Source organism: Microchirus variegatus (assembly GCF_963457635.1).
Source record: "Microchirus variegatus genome assembly, chromosome: 1".
Taxonomy (NCBI): Eukaryota; Metazoa; Chordata; class Actinopteri; order Pleuronectiformes; family Soleidae; genus Microchirus; species Microchirus variegatus.
In genome coordinates, this window is record NC_139802.1 from 1,387,924 (window position 1) to 1,404,134 (window position 16,211).

The 16,211-nt window shown below is 40.7% G+C and overlaps 1 protein-coding gene across 1 annotated transcript; it reads left to right on the top strand.

The window, feature by feature from the left end:
* Positions 1-851: 851 nt before the first annotated feature.
* vars1 (valyl-tRNA synthetase 1) lies at positions 852-16,087 on the top strand. Its single transcript, XM_083888951.1, has 29 exons — positions 852-931; positions 1,399-1,754; positions 2,042-2,185; positions 2,304-2,511; positions 2,598-2,713; positions 2,823-2,898; positions 3,126-3,226; positions 4,706-4,833; positions 4,919-5,083; positions 5,168-5,249; positions 5,331-5,450; positions 7,465-7,573; positions 7,659-7,838; positions 7,971-8,095; positions 8,226-8,329; positions 8,437-8,595; positions 9,392-9,482; positions 9,578-9,683; positions 9,828-9,898; positions 10,436-10,561; positions 10,664-10,768; positions 11,165-11,312; positions 11,525-11,652; positions 11,869-12,024; positions 12,142-12,366; positions 13,400-13,511; positions 15,083-15,258; positions 15,552-15,701; positions 15,789-16,087. Exons 2-29 carry the CDS (start codon positions 1,401-1,403, stop codon positions 15,855-15,857), a joined length of 3,834 nt encoding a protein of 1,277 aa, XP_083745077.1. The 5' UTR covers positions 852-931; positions 1,399-1,400; the 3' UTR covers positions 15,858-16,087.
* The last annotated feature ends 124 nt before the right edge of the window (positions 16,088-16,211 follow it).

A 16,211-nucleotide genomic window follows, 5' to 3' on the forward strand; every position in this document is an offset into this window, starting at 1 on the left:
GGGCTTTGAACCGACAACTCTGTGACCAGTGGACAATCCTCTGCTGCACAGCTTCTCCATTCATGTGGTCACACAGTTAATGTAGATACACTTCACTGTGGAAGCTGGCTTTTCTAATAATCTGCTGAATCTCAGAGATGATTGAACTGTGATTTAAAACACACTGTGCTTTTGGATGTAATTCTAATGACTACTCTTGTGTGATACTGCATGTGTACATTTGAATAAAGTGATTGCTGCCAAGCCTTAGTAACATGCACCAAGTCTGTCTTTGTTTATTTAGTGATATTTCTCTTTGATTTTGAGGTACTTGTACTTTTACTTAACTTGAATACATAATACACTTCTTCCTCAACCTTATCTACAATGATTTCAGTTACATTGCTAATTTACACAACCACTTTATACGATTTATCACATTATTTTAGAAACAACCCAGAAGTGTAAAATACATGTTTAATCTAGCTGCAGTAACCTAAAACATATATTTGCATAGATTATTCTATTGTGTACTTGCACAACAAATTATTTATTATTTTTTTATTTTTTGCAATACTGTGATTCTACTTCTCCACTTTGAGGGGGGTCATTAACAAAGTTAATGACTTGTAATAAAGTCATATTCAAATCCTGTGTGAGAGAGAGTGAGTGTGAGTACACTAGTTTTAGTTACAACTGTGATTGTATAATAACAACTATAATATTCATAATAATATAAATAGTTTTGTTATTATTGCTATAACATAATATCAATATAATCAACTTGTCTTGTCTTACTTTCTTACTTTTTAAATATACTTCCGTTTGTGGCCGGAAGTAGCGGACGAAACCCGGAAGTCTTCATTGCATCAGACGCAGGGAGGCGGTGAGACTCATGTGGCTCTGTCGTGTTTGCTAACTTAAAGCTGACGTCCCCCTGTGTCGTTCTAAGGTATGCAACATGTTTTCAATAATAACTCGCTTTTTATAAACACTAAATTAAGAACAACTTTAAAACAGCGGCGTTACGCATTGTGACGTACAAAGCTCTCCGTTTGTGCCAAACTGAGGTTTGTATTAGTGTGTTTGTATTGCATTGGCTAAAGCTAACTAGCCTGTTTGATTAGTTTTCTAAAGCCTGTGACAGGTGATAGAAACCAGCTTTACTGGGTGGATAGCATGTGTGCTAAGAAAACAATCACCGTACATTGTAAAACGGTGAATTTAGTCTGTGTTTTCCTCACAATCCTTTTTGTTGACATATTGTACAACCTTCATTCCCCTTAAAATGCAATGAGTATTAAACACACCCATTCCACTGAGGTTTCTAATACTATTCCAGGCAAACTGATTTTGCAGCACTTATATTTAATAGTCAGAACCACTTTACATTGTAGACCGTTACTGTTTCTCCACCAGAGATGGCCACACTCTACGTGTCCCCCCACCCTGATGACTTCAGGAGTCTTCTAGCTCTCTTGGCTGCAGAGTTTTGTCCTTCATCTCGGCCTCGAACTGCCACAGAAGAGCCTCCTGCGTTGCTGAATGCCCGATCCAGACCGACTCTGGTGCTGGGAGCTGGGGAAGGTGATACTGTCCTGAGTGGAGCCAGTGCTGTGGCATGGTATCTGGCCTCTCAGGGGAAGATGTCTGGTGTTGGTGTGAAGCAACAGAGCCAGGTGTGGCAGTGGCTGAGCTTTGCAGACAATGAGCTCACCCCTGTGTCTTGTGCTGTGGTCTTCCCACTGATGGGGATGATGGGAGTAGATAAGAAGGTGAGATGACCCTCCAAATCCTTACTTGGGTATTTTAGTGTTTAGTGTTTTTTCTTGTGAGATAACAAATTTTCTAAAATTATAAATGGTCTAACACAGGTGTCTCCTTTTATTTACCTTTTGAGTTAGTTTTCTAGTTACTCTTTATTGTGTTGTAGTACTTATGATACTTATGATATTTGTATGTATTATGTTACATTCCTACTACCTATTGTTTGTCTTTTTCTTTTACTGGATTATGGGTTCTAAATAAAGTATGAATTTAATTGTTATACTTGCATTTCCAGCTCCAACACAGTTCACGTGCAGAGTTGCTGCGTGTTCTAAAGGTTCTCAATCAGGCACTGGAACCAAAAACCTTCCTGGTGGGGGAGAGCATCACCCTGGCTGATATGGCTGTTGCTACAGCTGTCCTCCTACCTTTCAAATATGTAAATATGTTTGACAAATATGGTCTTTCATAAGTCACCATGCTTTTCAACATGGTTGCTTATTATGCCTGAACTATGCCTGACCATAATTAATCTAATTTTTTAAACTTTTTTTAAGGCATTGGAGCCTTCAGACCGCAAGATGTTGGCCAATGTTACCAGGTGGTTTACAACCTGCATTAATCAGCCACAGTTTCTTAAAGTGCTGGGGAAGATCACTCTGTGTGAGAAAATGGTGCCAGTTACACAGATGGCGACTGCTCCTTCAGAAGTTAAAGTTGCTAATGGTGGTCCTGCTGTTGATTCTGCAGGAACCACAGATGACGGTCAGTAAGCTCTCTGCCACACTTGATGAATATTTCTTATTTTTGTAAACAGCAATCAAAATTTTCTGCGATATTTCCTATCTCAGGTCCCCCAAAGACAGAAGCTCAGCTAAAGAAGGAAGCAAAGAAGAGAGAAAAGCTGGAAAAGTTCCAGCAGAAGAAGGATATGGAGGCAAAGAAAAAGATACAGCCAGCAACAGAGGTACAGATGCTCAACTTACACAATCAGAAGTTTTCTTGTAGACTTAAGTGCAGGTTTGAAAAATGAAAATATAAATCATTATGTGTTGTTTATTTGTTTTTCCTCTTAGAAAAAAGCCAAACCTGAGAAGAAAGAATTGGGAGTGATCACATACAACATCCCCACTCCTCCTGGGGAGAAAAAAGGTGTCTAATGGCAAAAGCAGGATGAGAGTAAATTAAATGGAGGGAATTAACTCATAATTATTAACAGTGTTACAATGTACATTAATGGCGGATACATTAATGTCAAAGTTGTCACAAAAAGTTTTTTTTCCAGCCTATTGAAAACTAAAGAGATGGCCTGCATGAAGTTAACTAAGAACACAATGTAAACCAAAAATAAAATTTCTCTTTTTCTCTGCTGATGTCAGATGTCATCAGTCCACTTCCTGACTCCTACAGTCCTCAGTATGTGGAGGCTGCATGGTATCCATGGTGGGAGAAGCAGGGACTCTTCAAGCCTGAGTATGGGGTATGTCATCCTCCTCATGCAGCATTAACACATGGTATTGAAATGTATTGCACATTTTCAGATGAAAATGCACATGTTTCTATCAGCTGTAAAGCCAAAATTGGGTGTTATTTCACCTAGATAAACAGTAGGTGGCACACAACTCCACAGAAGGATAAGAAAGTGCTGCTTGATGACTTAAATAAAGATTGCCAGGAGTGGGACATTGTGGTTTCCTCATCAGTCTACACATTCTTCAATTTGCCTGTGTATCAGCCACTTCTGCTTCTGTTCTAGTACAGTGGAAGCTGAAGGAAGGTTTCAGTCACTAGATGTCTAAACATCCTCTTTTATTTGCTGCACACACATTCACATTTACCTTATATTGCCAAACCAACTAGGGCTGCTCTTTTATATAAATTATAATAATTATTTGGGTTAAACTTGAACTCATGATTATTTCAAATGATTACTCACTGACTTGAACTTGAAATTAATGGAATTTATTGCATCTAAATACATTTTTTTTCTATTTTGCCGGGTGACGAGTAGGACAGGAAGTCAAACACCATTATAATATTAAAAGTGTAATTTTCAGAATGAAAGCCCTCTTGGAATAATCGTTTTGTTTCGATTATTTTATTTTTGTAAACGTAATTCAATTGCACAGCCCTAACACCAGCCTTTCCACCTCTCTCAACGATGAACGTTTATTTTTTTTAATTTTTTTTATTTTAGTGTTTTTATGCTTAAAGGTCCCATATTATGCAAAATCAACTTTTTAATAATTTAAATCCTTATATTTGGGACTCTGGAGGCCCTATTAGTTGCCAAAGTGTGAAAAAGGGTGAATCACTCATGTTTTTGTGGTCTTCCTCAGTCCAAGTACAGGAGATAAAACATGCGATGTTGACTTCCGCACTCCTTGGGACGTCACAAGGTGGTAAATTCCTGGAATTGTTGTCTCCTGGAGCTCCGCTTTGTGCTGGCGAGGGCAACGGTATCCGTAGAAGTCCGCGAAAAGTCTTATTCTTGGCTCCACAGTGCAGCACAGAGTACTACACAACTTCCAGCCTCAGAGGATTTATCTGTCCAGTGGATACATGTTATATATAACGGCAACGTGCCTGCTAGAGCCTGCAAATGATCTGAACTGCTGTTAGCTCCCAGTAGCCTCCGTGGCTGATGTCATTTCCTGTCCCTTAAGTTTTGTTTTACTTTCTTTTTTTTTCCCAAAGAGATACTACTAAATAGAGCGTTCTGAACAGGGCTGTTGTGTCAGGGTGATTGAACTGCTGTGGTGCTATATCCTTATGGTATTTTGACCAAAGCATGTCACATACATGTTCATTAGGACACCAGGGAACTAGTTTAACTTGGAGGAAATAATAGGATATAATATGGGACCTTTAAATCAACAATTCCCTTTCAAAGAGGCTGAGATAAACAGCATGTGGACATGGGTAACAATATTTCTCCTTCGCTCATTATATGTTGCAGAGGAAGAGCATCAGTGAGCAGAACCCTCGTGGCATGTTCATGATGTGCATCCCACCACCTAATGTGACTGGATCACTTCACCTGGGTCATGCACTCACCAATGCCATTCAGGACTCTCTGACCAGATGGTAACTACATTGCGTCTTTGCAATTACCTGAGAACCCACAGTCGTCTGGAAGGCATGTGTTGAATTGGTGTGTGCTTTATCCCAGGCACAGGATGCGAGGCGAGACAACACTGTGGAACCCAGGCACCGACCACGCTGGCATTGCCACACAGGTGGTGGTGGAAAAGAAGCTGAAGAGAGAGCGGGGTATGAGTCGCCACGACCTGGGCCGGGAAAAGTTCATTGAGGAAATCTGGAAGTGGAAGAATGAGTGAGTTGAGGAAGATATCGAAGCTCTTAAAGTGCAGCTAATGTTTGAGTAAAACACGGTGGAAATGTTGTTTTGCCTTTATAGGAAGGGAGATCGCATCTACCACCAGTTGAAGAAACTTGGCTCCTCTCTGGACTGGGACAGAGCCTGCTTCACCATGGACCCTGTGAGTTTTCTGAAACCCTTGGACTAAATAGAAGTTTGAAATATTCCTCATTCTAATGTCTATTAAATGCTCTCTATCCAGAAACTTTCCTATGCAGTACAAGAGGCCTTTATCCGCATGCATGAAGAAGGAGTGATCTACAGGAGTAAGAGGCTGGTCAACTGGTCCTGCTCTCTAAATTCTGCCATCTCTGACATTGAGGTAATTTATCTTTTTGTTTGAGAATTTCAACACAAGGACCTTGGGTTGAGGTTGGACCACAGACAGCTCACAGATAAACTAATGTCAATTTGTAAGAGTGGTCTGGTATTTGTTAAACATCTTTAAAACAGTTCTCATAGTCACTATGTCGGATGCAGGAAAATGGGCTTGTCTGAATCAAAGTCCAACTTCGGCCCTGTTCAGACCTGGTATTAACATTTGTCCTGAGCGATCTGATTATTATAAAGTGCCCAGCATTAACACAACAGCATTTCGATACTGTGAACATATGTGATCTCGCGCTGTATGTAAATATATCATGTGTTCTTTTGTGAGGACAAAATGATGTTTGAAAGAGTCTGACTGTACATTTGTGAGTTTTGTGAGTGAGTTTGTGTTGTTTGAGATTGTGTTAATGTATATGTATCCACCAAACCACCCCCAAATGGGTTTTTGTGTCCAGATCTAAAAATACATTTAGGGCCAATTTGGTGTGTTCAGACCTGTACTTAGACTTCTCTACTTGTGATCATTCAGGGGTCTGAAAGGATATTAATACCAGGTCTGATCAGGGTTGATTCATTACAGAAAGACACTTTTATCAAAACATGTTTTAGTGTTTCCTCAAGGATTTTTTTCCAGCAGCAGGGGCAGGCTCTACGGGGAGCCGTGGCAGTGTAAACAAATGACACATGACAGATTTTACTTTTTACAACCTATTTATTAACTGGCTAAAAATGGCTTTTTAAAGGCCATTAAATAAACAAAAATCAATAAATAATAATTTCTTGATGGGGCTGTATAATCAGTGGCAAACCAAGGCTCTGCACCCTATTGCCTATCTAGTGATGTTGCTAGGTTTTCAATGTTGTGTGTCCCGGGACCCAAGGGTGGTCTTTTAGATGGGTCCCAGGGACAGTTTACCCCATTTTTGATCACCTTTTGTTTTGTTATTTTGGCTGACCACACATGATTAATATGTATCTTTTCACATGCTTGCTAATCACTTCCCCACTCACATCTATGTCAGATATTCAACATACAAATAGACAATGAGGAAAACAAGAACTCTTCTAATGAAAAGGCAGTTGACAAATGACAAAGGGCTATGCTATGTCCCTCAAAGAGGACTTCAGCATAACAGAAATAACTGACAAATGTCTCTTAAACTGACTTTTGAGGGGCACATGTTCTCTTCTGTTCAGGTTTGTGTGACGTCATGTTTATTAACTGCACACACGCGCGCGCACACACACACACCTGATCTATTTAGCGTAGGAATGACGTTCAGCGCCGGAACTAAGAAAACTCTCGAGACTATCAAAATGGACCGAGAGTGATCAAATCGATTTCGAAGTTGTTTTTCCCAGCAGCCTAAAGTTGCTAAAGTTAGACCCATTGACTGTAGCCTGTGGGCTGCTGCACTGATACATATTTGATGAACTGAAAGCCGATATTCTCTTTTTGCGTAGTTTGAAGTGAAACATCGTAGTAGCGTAGTTTAATGTCAAAATGCGTAGAGGTTGGCAGGTCTGTGTGGGCTCTGATGCAATGGAGCAGTACAATTACTAAATGTAAATGCGTCCTAAGTCTACCTTTTCTCTGGTAAGTCCGCTGCCTTATTTTCCAAGACTCCTCTGACTCTCTGAGACTGGTGCCTGGGTGCTTGACGTGATGCCACTTTCAAGGCCGCGCTCTCACGAGTAATTAGCGTCGTATTAATTGCATTTTGATCACTGTGCTCCTTTGCCCTCCACATGGAACCGCAAAACAAAAGCCTGCTCAAACGTGTTTGGTCAAACTAGAAACAAACAGCAGAAGGCTTGTGACCCCAAAAACACCCCTGAAGGATTTTGCATATTCATGTGAAGAATCTGTTCATAGAGTCCACAGTTGATAACATGAGTTCAGAATTGTTTTTTAGTATTTACAGCTGCTTATTTTTAATATACAGAGCCTAACATTTATAGACCATGTAATTTTCTCTTGATTAAATGCTCTGGTTGGTTTGCAGGTGGATAAGCGGGAACTCACTGGCAGGACTCTCTTGCCTGTGCCTGGTTACAAAGAGAAAGTGGAGTTTGGGGTCCTGGTCTCTTTTGCCTACAAGGTTGATGGATCAGGTGTGTAAACTAATGGGGAAATATTTTTTTTTTACAAAGGTAAGGTACCTGTCTAAGTAATAATCTTGCTTTTTTCGTATCTCAGACGAGGAGGTGATTGTGGCCACGACTCGTATTGAGACGATGCTGGGAGATAGTGCTGTCGCCGTCCACCCTGCCGACCCCAGATATCAGCATCTGAAGGGGAAAACGGTGCTACATCCCTTCTGTGACCGCAAGATGCCCATCGTCATGGATGAGTTTGTGGACGTGAACTTTGGAACAGGTAGGTATTGTTACAGGAAATGACAAGTCTGCAGTGTGCTGTGAATAATAAATCATTAAACCAGGCCACTTCCCCTCATTATTGCCTCTTTTCCTCTCCCTTTTTTTACCTCCTGCACCGTTTTCTATTCAGGTGCTGTCAAAATCACCCCAGCTCACGACCATAATGACTACGAGGTTGGAGAGAGACACAATCTGGCCTTCATCAACATCTTGGATGAGAATGGCCTGCTCATTAATGTGCCTCCTCCCTTCCTGGTACACTGTCTCATTATCGACCGTCCCCCTGCAATGAGTGCATTTCCACTGTGACACTTAAAGTCATCCCCCTCCATAGTTTGCCAGGTGTGGCAATTTTATTTCCTCATCTATTCTTTCTGTCCAATAGGGTATGAAGCGCTTTGAGGCCAGGAAAGCAGTGTTGCAAGCTCTCACGGACAGAGGCCAGTTTAAAGAAATCAAAGATAACCCTATGGTTGTTCCAGTCTGCAGGTATCATTGAATTTACGAGTGCCAGTCGAACACATTTCATTTTGTTTAGGTCTCGTCATTCCGTTCAGGATAATCCTCTAATTCTCTCTGTGTCTCCGTCTCATCAGTCGTTCCAAGGACATCGTGGAGCCGCTGCTGAAGCCACAGTGGTATGTGAGCTGCGCAGACATGGGGAAGCAGGCGGCTGATTCTGTTAGAGAGGGACGTCTCAAAATCATCCCCGAGCACCACCTCAAGACCTGGTTCAACTGGATGGACAACATCAGGTAAATTATCATAATTCACACAGAATCTCACAATAAAATGGCTGTAACCCAAAGGTCCAGTGTGTAAGAATGAGTGCCATCTACTGGTGAGATTGAAGTGTGTCAACTGACAATTTCCCCCATAGATGGAGACGTCTCTCACTGTTCTTTGTGGGTTTAAAATGTTGGACTTTGTAAAAGCAAGGCCTCTGTGTAAACTACACACACAAGCAGTTTCTTTAAGGTGGTGATACACCTGTACAAACATACTTATGGGTAGTATCTAATATCTGGTAATATACCCTCTTAAATGTTACACACTGAACCTTTAAAGATTATTAGCATCAATTAATATACAAGTTGATTTAAGTTTGATTAACCTTTGACTTTATAAAATGTGAAATTTGTGTTAATATTTCACAGAATAAAATGTCTTCAAATGCCTCCGTTTTTAATGAGTAGCAACCCAAATAATACTGCAACCAGCTATTAGTATAATTAATCAACTATTTGTATAATCGATTAATCTAGGTGTTGGGGTGTTTTTTGTCATTAAAACAAGCGCTCTGATTTTCCGAGTTACTTCATGATGACTCATTACATATAACAAAGAAATCATTGAAACAGAATAATTTTGGTTTGTGTTGAAAACAAATTAAATAAACTGATTTAAGAATTGTTGTTGTTGAATTAATTTTGTTGACCCACTGCGCATATTATCCACTAATTGTTTTAGCGCTGGACAAGAAACCAATATGAATTTTAAGCAGATATGTAGTGAGTCCTTTCGATGTGATTCATCCATCTTTTTTTGCAGGGACTGGTGCATCTCCCGGCAGCTGTGGTGGGGTCACCGTATCCCTGCTTACTTTATCACTGTCAATGATGCCTCTGTGAAACCAGGAGAGGTGAGACGAGGTTTGCTAAAAATGTATTGGTGTCTTGTGTTGCTTTGTTTTCTCTTCATTTATTTTTTATCCTTTTTTTTGCTTTGGTCCTCTAGGACATGGACGGTCATTACTGGGTGAGTGGGAGAACAGAGGAGGAGGCCAGAGAGAAGGCGGCAAAACGCTTCAATGTGTCTGTGGATAAAATTAACCTCAGACAGGGTAAGAATATCCAACACGTTCTACAATTGTTATGATGATTATTCAATTGCTTAATGTTATGCCACCACACAGATCCATCTGGTTTATTGTATTCTATAATATATTCAATCAAATGACTAAATAACTTCTGTTCCCGTGTTTCAGATGAGGATGTTCTGGACACTTGGTTCTCATCTGGTATTTTCCCCTTCTCTATCTTTGGATGGCCCAATGAGGTAAAAGAGTGAAGTCAATTATCTTTCATGGTACTGTTGTCTCTCTGGTTGCTGTTACCATAGATGTTCTCTAACATCCAGTTTAGTTCCTACCTTAGAATCTGACATTGAGTCGCTTCAGTTTTGTGCCCAAAAAAAGACTAGGTCAGCTGATAACCTTCATGTATTGAATGGCCAGGTCCTTTAGGCATATTCTAAGATTAAAATGTCAAGGATTCATCAGGCTCAAATTGTAATAGGATGGTTCAGGGAGCATGAGTCATCATTTTCACACATGGTCTGTCCACCAGAATTAAGCCACATTGAGATTCTTTGGGATTTGCGGGAGAGGATGTAACACAGTGGTCCAACTGCATCTTTAATATGACAGTATTTATAATAAGATCTTGGTAATTAAATAATATTGAATAAACTTATTGAAACAATGCCACAGCGAATAATAAATAAAAAAAATTTGCCAGGCAGTGTACATTTAAGGTCATGTTTCTTACTCAGTTTATATATCTATAAATGTTTGTGTTTGCAATCTTCTCTTAGTGCGAGGACCTGAACGTCTTCTATCCTGGCACCCTGCTGGAGACGGGCCATGACATCCTGTTCTTCTGGGTAGCTCGTATGGTGATGATGGGCCTCAAACTGACGGGCAAACTGCCCTTCAAAGAGGTAGGACCTCTCAGAACTGTCAAAATGGCAACGCAGCACACCATAGAGTATTAGTTTTATATTGTGGATATGCTTCTGTAATGAGGATCTTTTATTTTGCAGGTTTATCTGCATGCGGTGGTGAGAGACGCCCACGGAAGGAAGATGAGCAAATCCCTGGGCAACGTCATTGACCCTCTGGATGTCATTACAGGGATCTCCCTAGAGGTACAGCCCTGATCACAATCTGAAGCATGTTCAGATACACACAGTCTCCTCCGTCTCCCTGTTGGGTTGTCTTTTATGTGGTCGCCACACTTTCACTGCTCCTCAGAGGCTCATGTTCTTATGTAAGCTTTATTAAGCACCTTTTTTTTTTGCCTCCAACAAGCTTTTATTGAGGTCATCAATCTCTCCACGAGCTGAGAGGTGCTCAGTCAAACATAGCTGCACTGTCCTCTAGAGGGCACTGGATGACTGGTAAATGTTTTCCTGTAAAGGTGTTTTTTTTTTTTTCTTCTTTGTTCAGTGAAGACAAAAAGAAGCAGCTGAAAGGAGTGTCTCACACGCAACATAACACATTTTTCAGTGAGAACATTCCTCTTTATTCTCTCTACCCTCCAGGGTCTCCATGCCCAGTTGACGGAAAGCAACTTGGATCCTCTGGAGGTGGAGAAGGCAAAGCAGGGCCAGAAGTCAGATTACCCAAATGGCATCCCGGAGTGTGGCACAGATGCTCTCCGCTTTGCACTGTGTGCCTACACCAGCCAAGGTGAAGCTGTTTGTCTTGCTGTGTGTTTCTTTTCTCCCTTGTTGTGCCTCTGTTGGCACCACAGCCTGCACATCTGCTTTGAATTCATAACATGTATCAAAACACTGGGCTCAAAAAAAACCCCCAACCATTTCAGTCCTGTCAGTTGTCAGAAAACTCATCTATTTCAGTGTAAACTGAATTATTATTTATTCCGTCTCGTTGTCCCCCAGGTCGGGATATCAACCTGGATGTCAACCGCATCCTCGGTTACCGTCATTTCTGCAACAAACTGTGGAACGCCGTGAAGTTTGCCATGAGGACTCTGGGAGACAACTTTGTACCTTCAGAGAAAGCCCAGGTGAGACCAGCAGAGAAGAACATAACAGCTCCATGTTTCTGATTTTTGTTCGCTTGGTATCATAAGAATCATATTTTGAGCTCGTAATTGTTGTTGGTTTCTCTTCTGCAGCCCTGTTTATTATTCATCGACTTAAACGCATTGACATCCACCTCTGGAGTCATGTTAACTGAATGAAAACCTTTCCTCTTTTTTTCATGGTTCTGATGCACGCAGCTGTGTGGAGATGAGAGCGTGTCAGACAGGTGGATTCTGTCTAGACTGTGTGTTGCAGTGGGCGCGTGTGACGCTGGCTTTAAAGCCTATGACTTCCCAGGCATCACCACCGCCATCTACAACTTCTGGCTGTATGAGCTCTGCGATGTCTACCTGGTGAGAAAATATCAGGCAGCTGAGGTCCATTCACCTGAAATAGATTATGCGAGGGCATGTCGACGGTAACAAAATCCACATCTGTTTTTTTTTTCTCCATCTCTTCTCAATGTCCAGGAAAGTGTGAAACCAGTGTTCAGTAAAGCAGAGGAGGACAGCGTCAGCCAGAGAGCGGCTCTGGTCTGCAGACAGACTCTTTACACCTGTTTAGAGGTCGGTCTGCGCGTCCTGTCTCCTGTGATGCCCTTCGTCACTGAGGAGCTCTACCAGAGGTTACCACGGAGACGGCCCCAGAGCGATCCACCCAGCATCAGTGTCACACCATACCCCGACACTGAGGAGGTGAGTTTGGAAAAGAGAAAAATGTCTCTGTGAATAATGTCAGTTCACTCCGTTCAGTTCAGTTCAGTTTATTTCGAACATGTGAATAATAACAACAACGAAAGAAGAAATGAAAATTAAAAAAAACAACAAGAACAAAAAAATAACATACAAAATAAAGCAACAAAATACATTTTAACATGTCTGAAAAAGAGTAGTAAGAAGAATAACTTATATAATACTACCCCTTCTACTCTAAGGCTACGTTTACACTAGCGCGGGTATTTTTAAAAAGGAGACTTTCCCCTGCGTTTCTGCCTTTTGTTTACACACAAACGGCGATTTCGCCTCTGAAAACGGTTCTTTCTTAAAAACTCCGGCAAAAGTGGAGATTTTGGAAAAACAGAGTTTTAGGCAATCTACGCTCCAAAGTTGCGACGTTTTTTTTACATTTGGTTATGATCATTTTTACATGTTTGCATTTGCAAATACAGCTCCTATATTACGTAGAGGAGCAGAGATGTGTTCAGTGACCGCGTCACCGTCAGCATCGCCGGTTTTGTGTCCGACATGGACAGACTGCTGTCAGGTGGGAGAACTTTGAGAATGAGGTTATTGTCCCGGAAGAGTGGCGTCGGAATATTAGGATGTCGGGATCATCGCTGCTGTCACTCTGTCACTTGTATAGTTACGTCCATACATCGAGGGTGAGAGGTCAGTCGTGGTTGTTATTCTTGTTGTTGTTGTTGTTGTTGTTGTCGATGAGGATTCTGATTGGCTTGTATGGCTTTCTCCTTCTTCCTACACTGCCACCCACAGGCTAAGCGTAGTTATGACGGCTCTTGACAGCTTATTTCTTGCGGGTTAATATAAATGGAAACTTTTTTTGAAAACGATGATGTGTGCACGAAGTTATTTTGGAAAACGGAGGGAAGAAAATATCAGTTTTTAAAAATATCCAGCTAGTGTAAACGTAGCCTAAATATGAGTCACTCATGTTAGTCAAGTTCGTGTTTGTGTGATGTTTCAACAAGTTTTACATTATTCGATGCAGTTCTGCTGGCACAGTGAGGAAGTCGACCGCGACATGGACTTCATAATGACCGTGATAAAGACGACCCGGTCACTCAGGTCGGACTACAACCTGAACAAGCTCCGGACCGACTGTAAGATGTCACACACACCAACTTAATTATACGTTAGAAATGACTAAAACAAGTATGTTTCTGTGTGTTAGTCTTATAATGCAGTTTTTTTTTTTACATTACTACGGTTTTACGGTGCTGGTACTCTACACTGATGATTCAAAGCATTCAGCGTAATACTGCTCTTATTTACTTTTATAATAATAGAGTTGATAATCCAAACATATGTTGAGCTTATGACCTGCACAGCATGAAAACAGATTAAACTAATAAATAACAGATAGAGAAGGAAGTGTTGGCTCGGTAAGCTGCAGTAGTGAAACACTATTCACACAATAATGCATTCCAAAAAAAGAAATATATTATATGTAACTCCGACAGGGATATTTTTCGACTTTAAATGTTTTTTTTTTTTTGCTGTTGTGGCAGATGCATGTACTTATAGCCGCGTTTCCACCAAGTATAACGGTGCATTTCAGCTCCCCATGGTAACGTCTGGTAAAGTAAGCCCTGATCTGATTTGCATTTGCGTCATGGGGTCTATTGGCCAGATGGTGATATCTGGTGATGGCTACTTAAACGGTGCAACACAGTGTGGCCCACCAGTAAATTCAACAAAGAAGAAGAATGGGACACATTAAATACTGCTACGTGCTAATCTTATTTGTTTAAAAAGAAACTCCTCTCTCTCTCTCGCTGTTGTAATGAATGCCATTTTTAAAAACTTTTTCATCCTGTTGTTGGCTTGCAGTGATGACTATTTGTTGACCAATCAATAGACTGCAGTGTCTTTAGCACTTCCCTTTTTTCAACTGTAGTACATACCCACACTAAAGTGTACTGATTAGAGCTGCAACTAACAATTATTTTCGTAATCGATTAATCTGTCGATTATTTCCTCGATTAATCGTTTGGTCCATAAAATGTCAGAAAATGTTAAACGTTGATCAGTGTTTGTCAAAGCTGGAAATGACGATGTTCTCAAATGTCTTTGTTTTGTCCACAAACCAAAATGATTCAGTTTTAATGATTTCTTTGTTATTAGGAGCAAAGAAACCAAGAAAATATTCAAATTTAAGAAGCTAAAACAATCAGGAAATCTTGTTTTTAATCATGAAAAAAGCTTCAAACCGATTATCGATTATCAAAATAGTTGTCGATTCATTCAGTAATCGATTAATAATCGATTCATCGTTTCAGCTCTAGTACTGATTTTATATTTTTATACCCTTCACAATGTTTCCATATGTTAGTTAGACAATGTTTGACAACATTGTCTGACTAACATATGGAATTGAACCCAACTTTACCACTAGGTAGAAACTGAGTTTTTGGTATTATTAGGGTATGAAAAGTCACCAAACTTATGGATAAAACAGACCACAGGTATCCACTGATGAGGAACAACAGTAAAACCACTCACTGTCAATGTCTGACTGCTGTAAAAATGTATCAGCATACACACACACACATGTAACACCTCCCTGTTCTAACCTTATATGTGAATTTTCAGGACCATCGAATCCTTAATGTATGCTGTCGGGTAGGATACTGTGATGTTGTCTAACCTTCAGTGTGCACGTCTCTCTCAGGTTTTCTCCAGTGCACAGACTCGACAACAGCGTCCCTGGTGCAGAAGTACAGTCTGCAGATTCAGACCTTGACGTACTCTCAGGCCGTCATCTCTCTGACAGCTAACCAGCCTGTCCCTGAGGGCTGCGCTGTGGCGATTGCCTCTGACAGATGTACTGTCAACCTTTTGCTCAAGGTGAGGGCTGGTAATCTGCTCAGCTGTGTTTGGTCCCTCCCATCTGTGATGTGCAAATACATTAGTCTTGGATTTGTTTAGCTGCCCCAGAAGTGAGACTCTAACCACGTATCACTCATTTACTTAATTTGTTTAGACGAACATAACCTAAATTAGAGTAGTTAAAGGGCACAAAGCACACACTGGGAATACTACCGACACTGATTTGCTCCATTTCAACTAATATTTCCTCTGTGCTTTGAAATAACCTCATAAATGTTGCCCTGAACTTCACCTCTGTCGTCTTCCCACAGGGTCTCATTGACGTGGAGAAGGAAGTAGCAAAGCTGATGACAAAGCAATGTGACTTGGAGAAACAGATAGAGAAACTGAAAGACAGGATGCTGAAGAACGACTACAAGGAGAAGGTGCCGGTGAAGGTGCAGGAGCAAGATACAGAGAAGGTGGGATAAATGAATTTAATTGGCAGGGTTTCTCTGGGAGTGAACGGTGTGGATTGCGGGTAAATAATCACTTCCTTTTCTCCGCAGCTACGGCAGAGCCAAACCGAACTCGAGAAAGTGAACGAGGCTGTGAGCAACTTCAGGAAAATGATGTAACTTTACACGTCAGCATGATGGAATTAAGGATTATTTCCACTTCTTTCAAGCTAACTTTCATAGTCCTTTTTCAAGATAATAATAATAATAATAATGCATTATATTTGAAGGCGCCTTTCAAGACGCTCAAGGTCGCCAGATGAGCTTGGTGAGAAGGGAATTCAAATAAAGCTTAGATCATGATCGTCTTCAGTCGTGCATTCTCTTGCTAATCACTGCGGTTTGTTAAACGTTTTTATTTGGCAATAAAAAAATTATGATTAAATCCATTATGTCAAACATTTTATTCAGCATATTTATTAGAACATTTTAGGTCATTATTTTTCGAATACAACTTTGTTCATAGAGATAATG

Coding starts and splice junctions, on each gene's coding strand:
- vars1 (XM_083888951.1), top strand. CDS start 1,401: ATGGCCACACTCTACGTGTCCCCCCACCCTGATGACTTCAGGAGTCTT. Junction 5,451..7,464: donor CTGCCATCTCTGACATTGAG/GTAATTTATCTT, acceptor GTTGGTTTGCAG/GTGGATAAGCGGGAACTCAC. Junction 9,899..10,435: donor TCTTTGGATGGCCCAATGAG/GTAAAAGAGTGA, acceptor ATCTTCTCTTAG/TGCGAGGACCTGAACGTCTT.